This window comes from Manis pentadactyla, chromosome 7, assembly GCF_030020395.1.
Source record: "Manis pentadactyla isolate mManPen7 chromosome 7, mManPen7.hap1, whole genome shotgun sequence".
Lineage (NCBI taxonomy): Eukaryota > Metazoa > Chordata > Mammalia > Pholidota > Manidae > Manis > Manis pentadactyla.
In genome coordinates this window covers 148,452,292-148,473,994 of record NC_080025.1, presented here as the reverse complement: position 1 = coordinate 148,473,994, position 21,703 = coordinate 148,452,292, and the positions used below count along the sequence as shown (strand labels likewise).

Sequence of the window (21,703 nt, the reverse complement as noted above, 5' to 3'; positions counted from 1 at the left end):
TCCTGCGGGTGGGACTCCCACAGATGAACTTGGGGACACAGTTTGCTGTGACGAGGGTGGACCTCGAGCTGCGACCAGTGTCCCCGGTAGCCTGAGGTAGTGGGAGTTCCTGGCCTGCTTCCTGCAGCCCCCAGTGGGCCGTTTGCGAACCCCTGGCCCTGGGGCTGAGCCTGCGGTAACTGCAGGGGGCCAGCAGCCCACGTCCGGACACATCCCCTCCGCAGCCTTGCGCCCCCAGCCACACATGAGAGGTGCCGACACCTCCAGGACCCACAGGAGAGGTCGGTGAGCCGGCTTACGTCTCCCTCCAGGCACGGCCCACGTGGCCTCACTGGAGCCTGGCTTCCCTGTCTCCCTCAGTCTGGAGGAGGCCTGTCCCCAGGAGGGACCTCGGGAAAGGACGTGTCCACAGTTTAGATGACAGCACACAGCAGTCCCTACATGTGCCAGCCGGCTTCTCACCAGCAGCTGGGCTCTGTGTTGGGTGGAGGTTGGGAGCCCTCTGGGTAGAAGGGCCGCAGGGAGGGGCCTGAGCAGCAGCCCACTCAGCCAGGCCGTCAGAGGTGGGCCCCAGGCCGGGTGCTCCACCACAGAGGGGTCCCCCGCAGCTCCTTGCAAAGGCCTCTCAGTGCTGAGAGCGCCGGTCCTGTGTCTGAGTGGGCATCACAGTGCTTGCCGAACCCCCACCATGCCATCCCCTGCCTGCTGCCCCCACCCCACACCATCCCCTGCCTGCTGCCCCCACCCCACACCATCCCCTGCCTGCTGCCCCCACCATCCCCTACAACCCTCCCACTCCGTCTTCTGAGGTCCCAGGGGACTCCTTTGGCAGCTGTGACACTGGTGACTTGATAATTTAGGATTGATACAAGGCAAAGAGTGTTGTTTTCACTGCTCAGCCTTTGGGGCTGTTTTTGTGTTCTGATCGGGGTGAGGTTGGCCTTGTCACTTTAAATGATCTGTGTAAAGTGCTGGGACGGCACCAGGACACTTTCCTTGCTCGTCAGACGTCCTCGTATGACTAAACTGGGTAGAACAGAGCAATATTGAGCATCCAGTGGATATTTGTGGAATTAAATGGAATGCAGTCAGATGCCAAATGCGGTGGTCAGTGTTCATGAGTCGAGCTTACAAGGAAAGAAGTTAAAACTGGAGCCCAAAGTGGGGCTTGGAACGCGTTCATTCACAGATATGCACAGGAAACATTTTCCAGGCGCCCAGTGACCTGCCGGGGCAGGAGGCCATGTTCTTCTGGCCTCAGAGGTTCCTCCCAGATCTTCTGGACTTGCAGGCGGTGTTCAGATGGCCTGAGCAGCAGCAGCGTCAGGCGCAGCCTTGGGTGGGCCTGGTTGTTCATGTACAGGCCAGTGGGTGACAGCACCACATAAAGAGCGGCCTCTGAGATTGCTCAGCCATCTGGCCCCACAGGCATCCTGAGTGAGCGTGTGTTACGTGGGCTCTGCCCACCCTGTGCCCTTAGCACCTAGGCCAGCTCTCGGGCAGGACAGGTGATCAGCAAGTTGGTGGCATCCTGGGTGATGTGGATGTTCTGCCCTGAGGAGTGAGGAGTGAGTTGCTGGGACATGTCAGATGCAGAGAAATGCCAAGTCGTCCTCTTGCTAGAAGACCTCTGCCCTTCGTGGGGGCGTGGGAGGGGCGCTCACTCTTAGCCAAGGAGGAGCAGCTACCCGGGTGGGAGGAGGGTAGCAGGAAAGATCACAGTCCCACCAAGACCTCGACACCATTCCCAGGGTGTGAGTTTATGGTGGAAGAGGCAGGAAGCCACCCAGCCTGGAGCGAGAGGTAAACCCAGCCGGACTCACAGCCCACACTGGCCTGAACAGGAAGAGCAACAAGCTTCATTCATTGATTCATTGGTTCACTCGTGTTTGTTGGCTAGCAGGTGAGAGCACTTCCGGCAGACAAGCCAGGGACTGAGAGGGCCACAGCCCCTGTTCTCTGGTGGCAGAGAGGGAGATGAGACCTGGAGAGGCTGAGAGAGCCCGCGCTCGGAAGAAAAGACGGCTCACACCCAGAGGCTGCTGTCCCGGTGGCAGCCGGGTCAGCGTTAAAACTCACTCAATGTGGGGCTTCCACCCATAAAACATGACTGCTTTTAAAACCCACATAGTAGCACTGCTGGAAGGGAGGATATGTTATCCATCCTCTGTGGGCAAATCTCTGAGCACGCTGCAAAGAGTTGTAAGACACTTATTAGAGAGGCTGGAAGCGAGATGCTAGCAGAAAACAGAATGATCGTGGTGTCACTACAGTGGGCTTTGAGACACCCTAATGCATCACTCAGTGGTCAGCCCATATACATCTCGTGTTAGCCGATGTGCACACCGGTGTGTGTATACACTTGTGGCATCATTTCCTAGCTTCTGGAATGAGTGGGTTTTCCCCCTACTCGTTCAGTGGTTATAATTTAATAATTATCCTGACAATATTAACAAGCATACTTCAACGAGATCTAAAGCTACCATCTCTGCCCTCATCCCAAATCAGTTCAGAAGCTTCGTTTTCTCCCTCTGACATCCACGTTCGTCGTGCACAGCACTTCGGTTTTGCCTTCTTTGTGTACCCTCTCACCAACCATTTTAGCCCTTAACTCTTGTTTTACCAGGTTCTGGATTTTGGGTTTTTTTTTTTAACGATTCCTCCTTCGCTGTTCTTCATTTTGGGTAAAATTTCCTTTTTTTCCTGAACTATATCCTCCTTTCAGTCTTTCAGTTGGAAAGTTTCCCAGTCTTTGTCTGAAAATGTCTTTAATTAATCCTCACACTTGCTTACCAGTTGGCCATGGATCAGGTTCGTTCATTTTCCCTCATTACTTTAGAGTCCAGTCTCCTTTCCTTTGATGCTATAGCTGTGAGAAGGCTGTTGGTTGGCGGGTCATCATACTTTCTTCCTGAATTCTACGCCGTCGCTGTTCTGGGATTTCCTGTGCCCTGTCTCAGTGTGGACCTGTTTTTATTTTTGCTCCAGACTTACTTTGAGTCCTGACTGGGAGAATCATGTCTTCCATCAGTTCTGGGAAATGGCAAACCATCTATGATTTAAATGTGACTCTTCAATCCTCCTCTGATAGAAGCGTGCTGGGCATTCATATCACCATGTCTCATAAACCTCTTCCACATTTTCTCTCTCTATCCATCTGTGTGCATCCCAGGAAATTTCCTCCGATCTGTCGTCCAGTATGCATTGCTTCTCTTCAGCAGTGTCTACCCTAGTGTGTAATCTATCCAGGTATTTATAATTTTAAGGGGTGTATTTTTCATTTGCAGTTGTTCTGTATATTCTTTTGTTAAATCTGCCCACTGTTATGTTCTTGTCTTATATTGTTGATTCCCACTTTATTATCTTCAGTCACTGTAAGTGCATTATTTGATTGTTTCTGTCTGATTTGCTGATTTCTTCATGGTAGTTTGTTGTCTGGTGAGCTCCTCACAGCAGAGCTTCATCTCTCAGAATTTTGTGTAACCTGTCCTGAGGGTGACACCTTCAGAGAGGTTTTGAGATTACTTTTGCTAGACATTCCAGCCTGTCATTAAACCAGGACCGCCTTTGTATCAATCCGTCACCCACTGATCCCCAGAACACTCATACTGTAAACTTCAGCCTCATCCCTAGACAAGGCCCCTGGTCTGATTGCCTTCGCATTTGAGTCCATGTGGAGACAGAGGAGCTTCCTTGTGGCCTGAGCAAACCCTCTCACTGGGAACCTTGTCTTCTGAGGGTCCTGGTTTATGTGAGGGTCTCATGTCCAGCTCCCTACTTCCTGAATGGCAGGGTGTCCCCTATGGCGCTACATGGACAACAAAAGCTAAGACCTTGGATTTTAGGTGCAGGAAATCATCTTGCCCTCTCCTCCCACAAGGGCTTGAGTGGCTTCAGGTCACCAGCCTCCCACTTCACTTCCTTTTTCATTTTGGACTTCTGAGAATTTCTCTTAATTTTGTGGAGGCTGACTATGCCGTTTACTCAGCATTTCTACGTGTCTCATAGAAGAGGCTCTTCAGATGATCTCATTCTTCATGTCTCTGGGAACATAAGGCTCAGCACAAGTTCAACAAAGGGAACACAGTGCAAGTGGTTTCTGCCAGGTGCTTGAACACCACCTCAACAGTCATCCGAGGATGGGCGCTGTGGTCTGCATGGTAAAGACACATGCTGAAAGGTGGCTACCTGTTGCCAAAAAAAGCCAGTGACCTTGTCAGGCTGGTTCCCACCCTTCCTTTCTGAAGGCAGCAGAGGAATCACCTGGCTTCAGGAAGCACCTAACCCGTGAATGTCCAAAACAAGCCTCCATGGGTGTGTGCTGACAACAGCCTGGGCCAGCAGGGCAGTGGACGCTAAACACTAAGAGCTGGTGGCCATGGAGAAATACCAGACGGTACGTGTGTTGTGACGATGACAGCAGCAGCCGTCAGGAGGGGCAGGCTCCTGGGTGGTGTTGTGCTGAAACAGAAGAACAAAAAGGATGACATCTGATAACCCGCTTCCCATCCCCTCGAGAACCCGTGGGTGTGTAACTCAGGCCGTCCACAGCATGATTGGCCGCTGAGCTGGAAAAGAGGTTAAAAATATATTTGATAGTCTTATATCGATTCCTAATTGATATAAGCAATAATGTTTCACCCTAAAAAGTGAAAATAATTGTTGATAGATGAACTACTCAGTCTACTTTGAATTCTTCATTTCACAGCAATTGAATGAATGATGTCGGCCAGCCAGCTCCTGGCTGTTGTGGCTGACTACTGAATCCTAGTTTCCCCTTTTTCTTCACCACATTTGGTCTATTTCACTGCTGGTAGGAAGGTCTGGGAATGTAGAGAAAATAGATATCTGGGCTTCATCCCTCTTAGCGAATTTGGTTGGTGAAGAGATAAAGGTAAGTTTTTGCATCTTATATGAGCTTTTCCAGCCTTGGTGCCATTGCTATCTCCCCATTCTTGTAGTATTGCTTATGAGGATGTTAGCCTGTTGGTTTTAAGGAATTAAAAACCCAAGCGTCCTAATTCCAATGAGCACTTTAAGAATTTCTGCAAATATTTTCTAATAACATACTCCAGGATTTCTAGCGTTTCCCATCTGGACGTGGGAGAGAAAATTCGTGTCTCTGTTGCTATCCTAGGCAACCTTTATTGCACTCACTGGCATTCTTTATTCTCCCTAAAAACTTCATCAGAAAATCGTAACGAGTACATCATGGGTACAGAACATAAAAGGCCGCTGCGGAGGCAAGACCCACTGCTTTCTGGGGGGCCAGGGGCTGTCTGTGGGTTGCCAGGCAACCAGCCCTTCCTCTTTCCTCTTTCTGAAAGGTTTCCTGTTGAACCACCGTCGTCATCTTTCGAGCAAAAATTATCTCTTCTGGGCGTTTTCCTGTCAGTTGGGTGATAGAGAAGCTGCTGGGTTTTTGAGAGAATCTGCTGCTGGAACTGGGGCTTGGAACTGGCCATTTGAATTTTACGGCTGACCATTGAGTTGGGCTCGGGCGGGTGGGTATCTGTTCAAACACGTGAATCTGCTGGTACACGTCATAGAGAAATAGGTATTCGAAAACTGCTTTTGAAGAAGATTTGGAAGAAACAGCACCACCCAAGTCACTGAATGCCAGTGTAGAGGTGACTGACAAGCACCCGTGATTTCTCCGCTGCACGACTTCTGTTCTGGCTGTTGCCCAGCAGGTGCCACGGTGCCAGGGCCGTGGGTGTGGCTTGTTTTGGAGGTTCTGTTTTTCTCCTAGAGTTTGCTAACACGGGAGAAGACCTTTCCAGGGTCAGAAAAGAACTGCATTTCCAATTAGAAACTTAAAAGCATTAGAAACCATTGAAAAACTTGGAAGAAACTGCACAAAAGATGAAATGAAACCCCCAGTCATCTAAGCAGCTTAAGTAGGCTGTCTCAGGACCGCGAGCTCCCCTTGTCTCTTGGGTCCCTGCTTTGCTTTTAACGCTTTAGGCTCTGAGGTTGGTTTCCAACTGAATTTTATACATTAATGGGATTTCTAAACAACTCGTGGCTTAAAGTATTTTTCATAAGTCAAAGGGACATGATTGCGACTTGAACCAAATTCTTGTTTTCTCATTTAATAAAGACGGTGCATTGATACCAATAAAAGTTTATTATAAAACTAGTATTTGAAAATGCATTCTTCCACACCATCCAACTAATTTATAAAGGCAAATAGGAATGTATCTTTAGGCAGGTACTCTCCTTTCCCAGTTAGACTATTCTGATTTCTGTTCTGTGTCAAAGTCTCCGAAACATTAACTGTTTTTAAAGGTTAACACTGGTTTCTACACTCAATGATCTATAATCAGACTTTGATTAACCTAATGGAATGAGAGGTTTTAATTATTACTGGGCACAGATTTAAAAGTGGACGAGGAAAGCGTCAGGAGAATGTTATCTATTTAGAATAATTGGGATTTATTGTTTTGTCTTCCCTGCAGTTCTAAGTTTTCCATTTATCTACAAAGATGAATATATCATTGGTAGAATAAGACACCTTTATTGTAATTTTTTGTTTGATAAACAGCTTTTTCAGGAGTTTAAAATGTCAGGGGTAGACAGTTTAAACTTTCAAAAGGCAGAAATTAGCAGAAATATCATAAAATCGAATTCATTCTTCCTTAGACTTGTGTTAATTGAAGGAGCTGCTGACAAGCAGGCTGATATTTAAAATCACCACACTGTCAATTGTGGGGTTTCTTTTTTACTGTCTGTAGACCAAAATTACAAAAAGGCGAGAAACACACAAAAGATATTTGGTAAAGGCAGGTGGTCTGGATGAATAATGTTCCTTTCATTAACATATTTCCCTTATTAACTGTATAATTAATTGTACATAGCCAAGGGAAGCTATGGAAATTGCATTTTGAGATGTATCAAAGCTGACTTATGCTTCAGACTTCCATGCAATTTACCATTAATGAAGCCAGAGATGGAAGCCTCAAATCTATAATTATTACTTACTATTTGAATGACAAGCAAAGAATTTTATCAGCAGAGTTTTAAATGAAAGGGGATTAGCAGCTAATGTTGAAATTGTTAATCTTTCTTATGAAAATAATTTTGAAGAAAACGTTTCAGTAGGAAGGGAGGTTTGAGGAAAGCATTTGCCATTAAAATAGCCTTTTTCTGGTGCTCCATATGAATTTGTCTGCATTGACAGCAGGGTGCAAATATTTTTCAAAGTGAATGAATATTTTATAGGACCCAGGACTGCTCATGCATTCCAGGAATGGATTATGCAATTGTCCCAAATATCCAGGCAAAGGTGAGGGAGGCTGTAAGCTAGCCAGAGAAAAGCTGAAAAATTATGAGAATATTCTAAAAGAAATTGAATCTGTTTAATAGCATGGAGATCTGCCTTTCCCCCCCTTCTGAGCGCTCGTTTGATTTCAGATCGTAAACAGCGAGCATTATTAAAGGAGACTGTTCGGTGAAGCACCAGTGTTCATTTACCCAAAGAGCCTTTAGTGGTGACGCCGCGCGGCTCAGCGTCTCTGCTTGGGCACAGCTCTGCCTGTCCCTTAACCCCGCGTGCGGCACACAGGACTGGCGCTGACCACGCCAGGATTCCGCGTCAGAGGCCGTGGAGCTGCAGTACGTTCTCAGCATGGATTCGGTGGGTGGGCGTCCCTTTCATTCATCCGGCAGATACTCCGTGGCCACGGGGTTGTGCCAGGCCCCACGCCGGAATGGAGAGACTGTACGGAGAGCATCAGCCAGCTTACTGGCAGTGGCAAGACTCGTCTTACATTCACTGCTTTGTCCTGATTTTTCCCGCTGGCACGGACTAAATAATGCCACGTTTAGAGCATCATGTGGCTAGAGCTCTGAGCAGGAGAAAGGCACTGCTCAGATTTCAAGAAGCTCTGGAAGGCTGGCCTGGGGGACAGTCACTTCCAGGGCCTGTGGCGAGTCCCATGTAATGTTCTGAGCTTACGGTCGTGGTGGAGCCGGGCTCTGCCTGTGGGGGACCTGAGCTCTGGTGTGCTGCTTCCAGAAGTCCTGAGCGCCCCTCACAGTGCCCCCAGGGACAAGCAGGTGCTGGTTTGGGTGCAGATGTGCTCTTACCTCATTTTTTAAAAATTCGTGTTCTCTCAGACCTGCCGTCTCCTCGATTTGGTCTGAATGTATTTCAATGCACTGATCCTGTCTGTCTACTCCAATTTGCGAATCTCTCACAGTCTTTTCGTGTCCTCTGGGAACCACTTCATCACTGCAGTAGCACCTTAGTGACCAAGACCCAGGTGGTCTGAAGGAGGTGACACAGGGTCTCCCACCGAGCGAGTCACGTGCCCCTCGCACAGCACGGGTTGGGCTTGCCGATGCACACGGGCTCACACACCTTTGTCTGCATTGCAAAAACTGCCTTATTCGTGTGTCGGCAAATCAGCATGTTCAAGGATCAGCTAGTTACTTGATTGATTTTATGTTTTAAATTTCAGGTTAGCTATTGGCTGTTAATGTTCTGTGGTATTTTGGGCAAACTTATCTTCAGTGAGATTTCCTACAACAGCCAAGATGAAAACTAACCAGTGCTGTCAAGTATCAGCATTTGTCCACGTAACGAAAGCATAAAGGTTGTTAGAAATACCAGGATTGTTGATGGAATCTTCAGATTTTCACCCAGACTTTTTTGACTTGAGGTAAATTAAGGCTGTGACCTTGTTTCTCAGATCAAATCATTAAGCTCTTTCCCTGTGTGGTTGCCTGAGGGATAAAGATATGAAACAAGTACAGAATGCTTGGCAATCTAAAGGGTTATAGGGACTGGGAGTGTGTGGAGGATCAGGTCTGATAGTGAAATGAGCTGAATCTACAATAAATAGACTGAAAGCCTCTAATTTGCCCTGTGAGTGGACCCTGGTGACTCTGCCTGCAGAGCGTAGCCCACATCTCCCTTTCCTCTCCCGGTTCCGCCCACAGTGTTGTTCCCCAAGCCCGGCCACTCTAAGCGCCAAGCAGGGGCATACGGCCTGCGTGATCCATGCCCTCCTGTAGCCAGTGTGACCTTTGAAAAGTGTCCTTATCGTCACTTGCCTCTTCTGCTTAACACCCCAGTGGCTTCCTGCTGCTCCTCGCAGGAACGTCAGCCTCCTCCCCGGGTCCCTCCCTGTGTGCACGGCCCCTGACTGCCGCCCTGGCCCCCGCCCCTCCTTCCAGCCACCAGGGCTTCTCTCCATCCCCACGCGGGGGCTCCCTTCCCTGCTCATCCGCCTCCCTGTAAGACCCCCAGTCTTCACATGACGAGCCGCTCCCCATCTTTCAGGAGGAACCCAGCATTCAGCTCTTCAAGGAGTCCCCCTTCCTGCGTCTGAGCCCCCTTCCTGTACCCGTCACTTCCCGTGGTCACCGCTGACCGTGAGCTGAGCTTCTCAGCCTAAGTTATGTATTCGCTTGGACGTGGTCCTCTGCCCAGCTACCTGCTGGGTCCTTAGGACACACGGCAGCCCTGCTTATCGGCGTCCTGGACGCGGTCAGTGAGCCAGTGGTCCCACCACCCACCAAAGGGGTGAGACTCAGAAACAGTGAGCCCCTCCCTCCCCCCACGGTGCCGGGGGAATCCAGGGCTCCCTCGAACGTCAAGCAAACCTCTTTTGCCCTAAATTTAAATATCAATAGCTGTACAGTTATAGAAAATACAGTATAATTCTCTTAATTATTTCCCATTGCTTATAAGCATTCATCTTTAAATTTTACCTATGCTCACATAACCTTAATTTTTAAGATGTTAAATAAGATAATGAGATTCGTAAAATTGTTTATGTACAATCCTTTAAGCCTCTTGAAGAACGACAGGCTGATTGTCATTGTCACCGTTACCACCCAGTCTTTCTGCGGAAGACTTTTGTCACCCTCTCCTACGCACGCCCGAGGAGGGTGCCGTGCTGCCGAGTGCCCACCACAGAGCGGGCTCCGCCTCCCTCCTGAGCACCCAGAGCGGGCGGTGAGGACAAGCGGTTTTCAAGCTTACCAGTAAGCACGTGTCTGGAGTGGAGTGTGTTCACTAGTAACATTTTCCATCAGGGTTTTATTTGTAAGTCTTCATAAAATTGTGGTTTCTTTTTCTATAAATCTGTGAAGGTTAAAGTCACGACCTTGTTTTTGGCACATAGGGGTCTTTCTGGGAGCACCCCGCGGGGCTGACACAGCAGCGAGGGACCTAGTGGCTCCAGGAACATCCTCGAGGTCACGCGGCCATTGTTAAGAACTCACTTTTATGGTACCATCTGCAATCCTGGACCTAGTTGTTGGTCTGGGGTACCAGGACCCGAATCATAATACAGACATGCCGGTGACGCCTCCAGTCAGCCGAGTTCTACATGATGGAGGTGCCGCCGGCTGTCACGCCCTCTGCCCTTGCCTCTGCTCAGCAGTCCCCCATCTGCCCTTCCAGGCGCCTGGTGTCGCCACGCCTCGGCTTGCTGCCCTCTGCAGACCTGGCAGCACTCTGAAACACTTGCCATTTCCTCTAGAGCTTCTGTTTGTTTCCTTAATTCTTGTGTGCGCTTTATTTCTCAGTTACAAAGAGGAGTTTAAGTAAAACAGACAATTCTGTGTTCTCGGGCTCAAAAGCAGTTATACCTCATTTCTCCTTCGTTTCTGATGCTGGCGTTTGCTTACTCGCCTTCTCAGCTTAGGCCCAGTGGAGCTGGGAACTTTCTGTCACAGGCTCTACGTCAGGAAGGGCTTGAACTTTTCTCCACCATTTTAACAATTTAGAATGTTCGCCGCTCCACACCCTGCTGGCTGCAACATAAAGGGCAGGAGCACATTTCTAAATTGCGTTAAGACAGTGCTGAGTTCCCAGGGGTCACCGGGCTTGCAGAGACTCCACTTGGCCTTTGGAATAACTCAGCTAGAGAAACCGTTTCAGGGACACATTTGGGGAAAACGACGCTGATTCACGTTTGTGGGTAAGGCAGGTCTGCCCATGTGCAGCGCGGTACAGGACAGTGTCATCTGCTTCCCCGCCTCCCAATCCACCAGGATAAGGGGAACTGGTCAGTCATTGCAGATGCGCTCCCCCAAATCAAATTTCCACTGAAGCAATTTTGGAAATGTGGTGAAGGGAAAAACGTGGTCCTTCACTCACTCCTCCTAATTCCTCCGGTCCGTTCGTGCTTCTTTAGGCTTTGTACATATAACCCGAGGCTGAATTCCAAACCGTGTTTGCTTTTCTCACGTAAACCCCACATTGACCCACCAGGAACGTGCTTTGAGTTGCCCTTCCGGGTCTGCATTTCGTGCCTTGTTTAATGACGTGTATCTGCCCTGCATTCTAAGCCCCTCGTCTGGAGAGCCCGGGCAATGCGTGTCTGAACGGCCGCAGTCCCACGGCGAGCATGCCGGAGCAGGAGGGGGCATGCGGCAGGGGGGCTGGCTGTCAGGCAGCGCCCTCTGTGCCGAGTTATTTTTTACTGGAGTCACATGGCAACTTGAATACAAGGTATGGTTCTGGATTCCTGCTTCAAGCAAATCTTTCCTAAGCTAAGAAGTAGCAAAAACTACCCTCTGATCATTTGACCATATCTGTCCCTTGAGTCCAAGCATACTACTTTAAATGTCTAATATTGAATTTCCAACATCTTAATATGCCTGCTGCATAATATTAATAAATAATATTTAAAATATGTCACATGCAGCAATCTGTAGACAACCAAAATGCCTTTCCTAATCAAGCAGTTTGCTGTCCCTAAATCTCTACAAGCCACGTGTAGCATATACAGAGATGTGTAGCATAGCTCTACGTCTGCATATGCCAAGCCAAGACAACGGGCCCACCTAATTTCCTCTTACCTCTTTCATGTTTTTGCTTGGGATTCAAACATTTAACATCAACATTTGCCTTTAATTATTAATGAAGACAAGTGACCCTGTTTACCACTGAAGGAAAAAGGTCATCATCTTCCCAAAGAAACCGCTTACAGCTTGCCCTTAAGTGCATGGATCTAACTCTGTCTGATTTTAAAGCACAAACCTTGTGGTCTTCTCACGAGGAAGGAACATGTAAATGGGGTGCATGCTTCACGTTAGCAGAGTATGACCCCCATGCCAGCAAACTAAAGGGCGCTGTGTCGTGGTAGGCGGCGGTGTGAGGAGGAGCGGAGACAAGCCTCCCAGCGAGAGCTGGACCTTCGGGAGCCCCAGGCTTCGTGGACGTGCCTCTGCCTGGCAGCATCGTGGTCAAGTTTCATGGCACTGTTTCCACTTGTGTCATATGTGAAGACCCACAAAGCAGCAGAAGGCTCCATGCCTGTTGATGCTGACATCAGGGCCCCTGCACACACTGGCCGCGCTGCCTGCCGAGCAGGTCCTATTTTCTTGTTGTGAACGGTCCACCCTCCTTACTGCTATCAGCATTTTGCATTAGTGATTTGTCTTCATTATTCTCTTCCATGATAGTAAGTCATCTCGTACGTCCCAGAGTCTCACCCCATTGTGGCTGGCGGTGAGAGATGCCAGGGCAGCACACCTTCCATGACTCACGGAGCTGAAACTGTGTCCTGCGCTAGCCGGCCCTTCCACGTGGGTGTGGTTGAGCGCCTTCGGCAGCTGGGATATGTAGGGAACAAGGGACCCCGGCTCTGGGAGCTGGATTCAGACAGTCCTTTGCAAGTCTCCGGACCCTGTTATCCCAGCATGCGGGGGTGGGGCTGCAACACCACCTGCTGGCCCAGGTGTAGACGGCTGTGGTCCCCAGAGAACGGGTGCCACAGACTTTACCTGGGAGCAAGCACAGCTCAATGCGCCACTGAGACTACAAACGCTGACATAGAATAGTTTAAATAAGTGGGATTATTTCCTTAGTGATCCTGGAAGCTGGTCCTCAGTGTTGACTATGAAAATGGTGCCCGTAGGCAGCCTCAGATTATGGTATGATCTTGGGCCCTGCAGGCTGTCGGCCTGCCTCTCCACACTAGAAATCATCTTAACGATCGGCAGCTTGACTTTTCAGCATCTCTCCAACTGGCATTTCCCAGCGATTCCTCTTCTCAAGACTGTTCACGACACACCCCCACTCTTAAAACAGGGATAGGCACGAGAAGGCACACAGGGGAGCGGAGGTGCCCTCTACAACCCCGCTGGCCCCACGGCGGCGTGCACACCGACTCCTGCACGGCGACCCATCGACGCAGGCTTCATCCACACAGTAGGAAACGGGCTTGTTAGGAAGGCCGCTGCCCCTCGTAAACAGGATACAACATTGGGACTCGTGCGCTTGCCTGTTTGATACGTCAACCATGGTGAACTACACTTACAGCGATGTACGTCCATGGTCATGGCGCCACTGCCGTGCCCTGGGAGCTCTGCGTTCAGGCTGCCCTCAGTGGCTGCAGACTTTGTCACATTTCAGCAGGGAGGGTAAATGTCCCCCCAGAACTGTGGAATCACAGACTGTGAAGGACAACCTCAAAGAGTCCTACTTTTTCTAATGAAAAGCTGAGACCCACCAAGACCACCATCCCTCCCGTTTGTAGAGACTCGGTAGGTCACAAGGTCTGGTTCACGTATTGACTGTCAACCCTCAGAAACACCTTCAGAACTACATATACTGATTCCCATTTTACGTGGCAGCCAATCGAGGGTCCCTGAGGTTCAGTGGTTGGCCCAGGAGCACCTGGCAGAGAAGCAGCTGCAAGGGGACCAGCCCTTTCTGCTTGCTCCACGGTGAGGAAGGCTTTTGAAGCCAAGCCCAGTACCCTCTCCATCTTATTACCATCCTGTTCAGGCATTCGTAAAGGCTTTGTGAATGATGGGCGAGGTCACCTCCTGAGGACGCAGAGCGCCCTTGTCCTCGCTGGCAGAGCCCCGCTCCGGGAGCCCCGGATGCTCCACATTCCTGGGAGCCACTGTGTTGACTTCAGGGTGTGGACGACTTGATCAGGAGACCTTCAGGCTCTATCGGCAGACTGCGGACAGGTCTCCACCTTATGACGCCAGTAACACTTTTGTTCCGGGGGTTTGGGATTCTGTGCACAGTAGTTCCATTGACGGTGGAAGCCGGTTGGTTTATCTGACACGTGGACTGTTTTTCTGAAGAGGGTCTGGTGGCATGTAGTGACCTTGTGTTCTGTTCCAAAACGAACATTCTAAAAATGTTCATAATTTTCCTACCTACATGGTCTGATAGTGTGAGCTAGGAAAAAGATGTGAGATGGGAGCTGGAAGGATGAGGTCAGAGATAAGAGGCAGAATAAGAGGGGACCTTAGACAGGGTTAGTATCTCTTAAAATAGGGCTTATAGAAGCGGACGTCACTCTCAGGCAGAATCTCAAATGCAGGAGGCTCTTCAGCCTCTCATAGAGATAACGTGGTCTGAGGTCAATGTCAGCCAGTGTGTTTGTTCACTAACTTGCAAAACCCACATTTCAAAGCCCTGAGGATTTATTCCATGAGTGGCTTGGTCTGGAAGCATATCCCTTCCTCAGGCATATTGAGTCTGGGTCCTTCAAAGTACTGCAACTCAAGAAGGTTCAGATGCCTTCCGCTCAGGACCCATCTAACCGGCTTCGGTAAACTTGCCCTGGTGACGGTGAAAACGTGCTGAGTCCTTCCCGCCAAGAACCCACCTCTGCTTCCCCAATCCCGAGGGGACGTGAGCGCCTCTAAGAGAGTAAGGGCTGCTTCCGCGCATCCTGTAGCCTCACCCATCCCACAGCCAGCGGAACAAGCTTACCTACGCTCTCCGGGTTGAATCCACGTGCTGAGCACCAACTCACGTCTGTTCAGAGCGCTCACCACGGTGGGGACGCCTTCACGCGGCGGCTCCCAGCTGGTACCTCTACTCCGCACACCCCAGAGCTTCCCCCTCAAGGTTTCCATGCAGAGGTGCCTCCTGGAGCAGGGAACAGGGTACAGGTTGGGGCCCTAGCCCCCAGGAGCTCGCAGCCCATCGGGAAGACAGGTTTCGTCGGAAAGGCCCAGCTTGCCAACTTGTGACCCTGCGTTATGTCCCAAATGAGTGCTGCTTACCAAGCGTGCAGGGGTCCCCACAGAGACAGAGGCACCCCAGGGGGGCCGCAGAACCAAGCCTGGACTCTGAAGGGAAGTTGGGACTTTGAAGAGGTAGAGCGCCTGGGGGAAGAGCTTTCTGAACTGCTCCCCCAGAGGCATGACTGGCCATCACGCGGGGCTTGTCCTAGGAGCCCGTCGGTGTGCCCCACCTCCCCGCACAAATCGGAAGATGCTCGGGGGCTGACTCAGGAGGAAGGTGGCGAGGAAGTGTCTATGCGGCATGCCAAGGGTCTTCTGTTGCTCTGCGGGGCAGTTCTTGCAAGTTTCAGAAATGTCGAAGGCAAATTTTTTTGGTCGCCCCACATCAATATAGAATGTTTATCTGTCATACAGTCACGCACAGAAACGCCCAGGTTGCGAGCCATCGTCTAGCAGAAGTGGCTGTGTCCCTGGCGCCCATGCTGAGTGAGGAGGGTGTGGGCCCCGTCCTCAAGAACACCGGCCTCCTGGGAGCGAGAAGGTCCTGGCGCCCGGCACTGCGGCACACAGCAGAGTGTGGTCAATGCCATGGGCACGTGGCTTTAAAAACGGCGTCCGGTGTGGGGGGTGGGGACCCAGGGAAGGAAGACGACAGAGGGCGGTGGCAGGCATGTCCCAGACTTGAGGGAGGAGGCGGCGTCTGCACCTTGGAGCCGGGATAGACTCATTCCAGAAGCGTCAGGCTGACTGATGGCCATTGGGCAGGGGGCCCAAACTGGGCGGGAGGTGGTCTCGGGGTGGAGGCAGCCGGCGGGGAAGATGCAGCTGGACCAGGGACAGTGCCGTCCTGGGCGCCATCGCTGGTTCTGAAACAGGTGGTGTTTTGAACCGGAATGTGGGTCTGGTGCCTCCGAGAAGGAACCAGAGAGCGGGCGGGGGTGGGGTGTAGCCGAGCTCCCGGCAAGCCTGGCTCACGCCCCGGCACCCGGCTGCAGCCGTTCAGGCACCGGGCTCCCGGGCGGGGTGAAAGCCTCGTTTCCACATCGTTTCGGCTTCAGGAACATCCTGTGACGTCATCCAGAGCCTCAGCAGGGTGAGCAGTGCCAGGAAGGGCGGGCAACCGAAGCTCACGTGGCCCTGCACGTGGGTTATCAGTGGCTTTGTTTTCATTCTTGCTTAGCTTCATTTTCCATTCTTTTCTGCATGTGCCGTGTATGCAGTAAGGAGCCACAGTTTCTAAAATAAGCTAAGCCCTCCCACCATCACCCCCACCCACGCATGGAAGTGTTCAAATGTCAGCTTTCAAAACACCTACAGCTAAATGCCCACGTGGGGGAAATCGTGAGCGGAGTTTCGATGCCATGTTAGTTCCTTCCAGGGGGCGCCTGTGTCCGAGGGCTGCGCCCGTCCTGGCCCCTCCTCGCGTCCTTGCAGAAGGGACCCCCCAGTGCCGAGTCATCCTGGCAGTTCGGGTGCTGTTTCTCGTTTCGTCTACGAAATTTTTATTTTGCTACGAGGGTCCAGCTTCCCCACATCCAGTGTGAGAACCCACGGCACAGATGAAAAGCATCTTACCACGAACACGGAAGGGCCAAGTTTTCTAAGACATGGGGGCGGGGGCGCCAGGGGTTGCATCAGTTTAATATAATAATGTTTCATGAAATATTAATAGAAAAACACAACAGATCGAATTGAAAGGACAAAAACAGGACAGACGAGAGGGAGTCATGCCGAGTGGAAAGTGTGTGTCGATTTCAGTAGAAGCAAGTGCGTCTTTAGATGGCTTCTCCGTGAAAACGACAGTGTCCATACCCACCCCTTCCTCCCGCCTACCACCCGGCTTGCTCACTGGAGTCTTGCGTTAAATTTAGAAATTCAAGTGAGCAGAGGCAGAGTCCACTTCCCATGGTAAACTAAACATGAAAACCTAAACAGCCGAGCTTACGGGAGTCAAGCTCCAGGGCCCCCGTTGCTGGCAGTGCCTGACCCTGAGAGGCGCGCCCAGGGCGCTGATCTGCCCCCCAGGCCCAGAGCCACCCCCCAGCACCCGGCTCACGGCACTTCAGGCCACGTCTGCCAGTCGGTGTCTTCATGAGACTTGGATATATTGTGTAAAAATGTCCTTATTAGGATAACTGTGGTACAGATATATGTATTTGATATTCCATAATGATTATCTCAAAAGAAAGCAGTTTGTAGTTTATATTTTCTAGACTGAGCCAGTTAAATGCACCCCCCGCCATGGGGGAGGGCTGGGCTGTGCGGGGGGTCAACAAGGGGAGGCGTAAGGCAGCTGCGACGTCTCTGACCCCACTGGGTGTCCTTCGCAGGTTCAGGGTGTGTGGCGGTCACTGAACAGAAGGCTCCCATGGGGTCCCTTGGTGGCCTCTGGTCACAGCCCGCCTCTGGTCCCCCTGGAGCCACCGGTGACTCAGTGTCCCCAGCAGGACGGGGCCTCAGCCGCTGGGTCGGGCAGACCTGAGGGCGACTCTCCCGCAGCGCCCACGCGCCTGCCAGGGCTCTGGGCTTCCCACAGGCTGGCTCAGCACACACGTGTTACTGCACACGTGGGTCAGACCATCATGGATGGAGGTGGTCCTTGTGGAATTAAATCGCAGAACAACTCAGGTGAGCCCTAGTCCACACCTGGAGGAGAGGTGTAGGAATGAGCCCATCCGATGGGCTTTCCTCCCAGGTGCCTGGCCCCCACCCTCCTCCTCCCCCGCTGGCCCCGGGGGGTCGAGGAGCAGCTGTGGGGACGAGACAGGACACGGCAGGCCCGCCCCGGAGCGGCCCGTGGGGGTTACCTGGGGGTCAGGGTGGAGGCGCCGGTGCCCCACTGTGGGCACCCGCGTGCGTGTTTCGATGGGACACGTGGATGAGACTGGCCGACTCGGTCGGCCTTGTGGGAAAGAGTGTCCCGGAGGCCTCTCCTCGCCCGCTTCTAGGAATCACCGCCGACGGACCAGTACCCAGAAAAATCAAGATGGAAGCAGCCAAGGGCCAAAATACCTGGTCCCACTGTCTTGTCTTTGTTACACGAACAGTACAGGCCGTCTAACGTTTTGAGCACATCAGGACGGCCCAGGATCCTGAGTGCATCCACCCAGGGCAGAAAAGTGGGCCAATTACAAGAAACGTGACTATTCTGTAAACAAATGGGAGCAAGTACAGCCCTGTCAACACACTGGCCTAGGCTGCACACCCTGGAAGTGAGCAGGACTCGGGGCTGGCCGAACCCCGAGAGCCACCCAGCACGCCGGTCTCCTCCGTGCGCTGGGGCTCGGGCGTCTCCCGCTGCTGTGGGGCCTTGCGGGCACCTCCGAGGGGACGTCTCCCTGCGAGCCGGGTCCCGCGCCGCCCCGGGTGTCAGGGAAGACCTCCGTCTCTCTGTGTCCCCATTGGGGTGGCCATCCTGCAGCATCTCGTGAGGGGTATGGTTTTCATTTCTGTCTGAGAGACTTTCTGAATTAACCACTTTGGCATGATTTTGATTGGATATATAAATAGTTTTCAAACTGTATTTTATAGTTTCCAGTGAAGAATTTTAAGCAATTATTGCAACACATCATCTGTTGGTAACCAGTGGTTCTCTGAGAAATGAAAGGCTCTCAATGCAAAACATTATTTACTGCTATGTTTCCACAGGTGGAGGTGCATTAATGGTGTTTGTTAGCCCACCTTTAACCCAGCTGCGGCCTCTAGTTCCCTCCCAAGGGACACTGTTCATGTTTTATGTTTACGTAGCCACGCCTGTTCCTCCTTTGATACCAGCCGCGGTCTCTGCAAGTTTCCAAGCAGGAAACGTGCAGCTGCGGACCTGCTCCCAAACCTCCTGCCCCACCACCCTGCACCCTCCACGCCGCTGTCCCCTGCACTGCACCCGTGCCTGGCATCCTCCCATCCCCTGTCAACCCCTCACCCTGCAAAGAAGGGTGCAGGAAACCTCCCTGGCTGCTCCACCCATTAGCTCGCTCCTCAGTGGGCAGTCATTGGCAGTGTTTGGTGGGTCGGTCAGACCTCGTAACTGTGTGCGTTTTCCCTGATCAGTTCGTACTGGCTGGAGAGGGTACGTCACAATCCAAGTGTCCTTGACGCCCAAGCTTCATGCCCATAGTAAACGTGCTGTGCGCACCTTTGAACCAACAAACAAAACATGAGAAAAGCCTCTGCTGCGCCTCATGCAGCTGCCGGTCTGCGTCTCACAGGCCTGGAGGGACCCGACCCCGACCCCACTGCAGGTGCGAGGGCGCCAGCCTGGTCCGGGGGGTGCACCCTGACCTGTGTCCCCCTTGCAGTCCTACATGGAGGACCATCTGAAGAACAAGAACCGACTGCAGGAGGAGTGGGAGGCGTTATGTGCATACCAGGCAGAGCCCAGCAGCTCGCTCGTGGCCCAGAGGGAGGAGAACGTGGCCAAGAACCGCTGCCCAGAAGTGCTGACCTGTAGGTACCAGCCCCGGGTTCCCAGGAGGGTGGCGGGCAGGGCGGCTGCACCTGTGGCCATTCCCCTGGGTGGAAGGTCCCCCAGCCCCAGGCGGCCCCCTACAGACAACCCCTCACTCTGAGCATCCCCAGCCCGGCCTACTCAGAGAATCGGCCTCCTGTGGTCCTGTGCCATCCTGAGCCGCGGGCTGGGAACACAGGCCCCAGCAGGTCTGTGCTGTCTGCTGGCGCTGTGATTTGAGACCCAATTCTTAGCCTCTGTGCGCATTGCCTTCACCTATACTTGGGATCCTGCCACCACCCCTGAAATCTCAAAGCTGTGCAGATGGGGTGAGGGGTGAGTGTGGAGCCTACACGCCGAGCACAGGGTGGGGGTGTGCAGCAGCCTCCAGCCTCACCTGATCTCAGCAAGTGTTACGAGGACCTGTGGTCTATCTGGGTCCCACCAGGAGATGAAAGGATGCCAAGCCTAAAGCCCCTCACATTGGGTGGACACACAGCCGACCGTTGTGTGCGGGGTGATGCGTGCTCAGAAAGGAGGACACCTGCACAGGGCAGAGCCAGCCTCCTCACCGAGCTGGGACTCCCTCCTGTTCTAGCAGGTTCCAGGCCAGGCTGTCCTTCTAATATGTAAACCCACCTGCAGGCAGGGCGGAATCCAGGTGACTGTGGCAATGTGTCTGATACAGATGGGCACTGACTGAATGTGGGCTTCATGAGTGATTCTGTGGGGGGCGTGCTGTGTGTGTGTAAAAGTGTGTGCATGCATGTGTGTGTACAGATATATGATGCGTGTGTGTGTGCACATTGCATGTGTGTGGTGTATGCCTATGTGTGCACATGTGCATGTGGAGGTACTCAGTTGCATGCTCCCTCACCAGGAACTTGGGGCAAGGATACCCATGCATACTTCAGACACAACAAAATGAACTTTGTCACCTGACATTTGTGAGGGCACAGCAATACCACGCACCACCTCACGCAGGGTCAGCGTCCACATGGAGGTGGGGGGAGGGGAGGGCACTGCCCTGCATCAGGAGCCCCGTCCCTGCCGGGGGAGCCAGCCTCTGGTGCCCAAGGCCGTGGCCGTGGCTCCTGCCCTGACAGCCCGCAGCGCCCTGCTTGGGCGAGTAGCCCTTTCCCTTACAGCAAACAGTGGCGATTAAGTCAGCATTCGAGGGTCAGAGTGATCAGGGGCTGGACGCTTGTGCTGTGTTAGGGCCCAGCTGGATGCCACAGCCTTGGTAGAAACTGGGCACGCTTCTAGTGTGACTTTTCCTGACAGTGTTCAGACCAGACCCCTGATTCCAGGAGGTCTGGGGGTTCCCCTGGAGAGCTCTAAAAATAGGAGCTGTTGCAATTCAAAGGTTTTCTATTGAGAAAAACAAAAAAAATGCCATTAACCAACATATAAAGTGCCCACTGTGTGCTGGGGCCACTGCCAGCTGCAGGGCTGCCCGTGCACCAAGCCTGAGCACTGCCCTCAGAGGGTGTAAGCCGGGGGCAGGAGGAGCGGTGGGGGGCTGAGCTGGTGTTGACTGCCCCCTGAGCACCCTGTCTCGCTGGCACTTGCAGGCCCCGTGTGTAAGCATTAAAACTCAAAGCTGTTTCTTCAGGCCCCCCCAGTAAAAACCCCACCACGGCAGAGCTGCCGCGGCGTCCCTGTCCATGCACCCTGCCGCCTGGGTGGGTCTGCGGCGCTCACAGGCCAGGCCCCGTGTCCACAGAGACACCCCCTGAGGCGGCATCAGGGTGAGGGTCCCACTGAGCAGGGGGCTGGGAGCCTCGGCCCCTGCCCTGCCACACCTGGGCAGCGGTCTGGGCCGGAGGGGAGCCCCCTTCTCTGCCAGACTCTGGCTCCAGGAGTTAGGATGAAGCTTGTGCCGGCCGCTCCTGGGCTGGCACCTCGCCATGCAGCTCGGAGGCTCTGCTGAGGGGCGTGAGGTGGGTTGGAAGGTTCAGGCAGGCGAGCCTGGGCGGGGACAGAGGGCAGGCACGGCGTGGAGCAAACACACCGAGAACTTTGTCCGCCACCTTCCCCCCCCACCATGCCCTCCCCCAGGGTGGAATCGGCTCTCGAGCAGAGCTGTGAAGCACGAAAGGGGGTTCCGCAGGCCTCAGAGGCCGTTGTGGGCGCCCCGTGTGCAGTGGGCCGGCGCTCATGGCACAGTCTGTGGGGAGGGTGCCGGTACTCATCCACGCTTCCACACGTGGCTGTGGCCTGCAGGGCCTGGGGACGGGCGCCCAGGGCATCTCCCCGTGTGCAGTCACTTCTCTGCTGTGCACTTTACCACCATGC

The 21,703-nt window shown here is 52.7% G+C and overlaps 1 protein-coding gene across 3 annotated transcripts in view; it reads left to right on the top strand.

The window, feature by feature from the left end:
• PTPRN2 (protein tyrosine phosphatase receptor type N2) overlaps positions 1 to 21,703 on the top strand; it is a 723,823-nt gene that overhangs the window by 649,709 nt on the left and 52,411 nt on the right. For all 3 annotated transcript variants that reach the window (XM_036899584.2, XM_036899583.2, XM_036899582.2), the window contains one exon: positions 19,257 to 19,404. In XM_036899584.2, the coding sequence (XP_036755479.2) occupies positions 19,257 to 19,404 (148 nt within the window). The remainder of the gene's footprint in view (positions 1 to 19,256; positions 19,405 to 21,703) is intronic.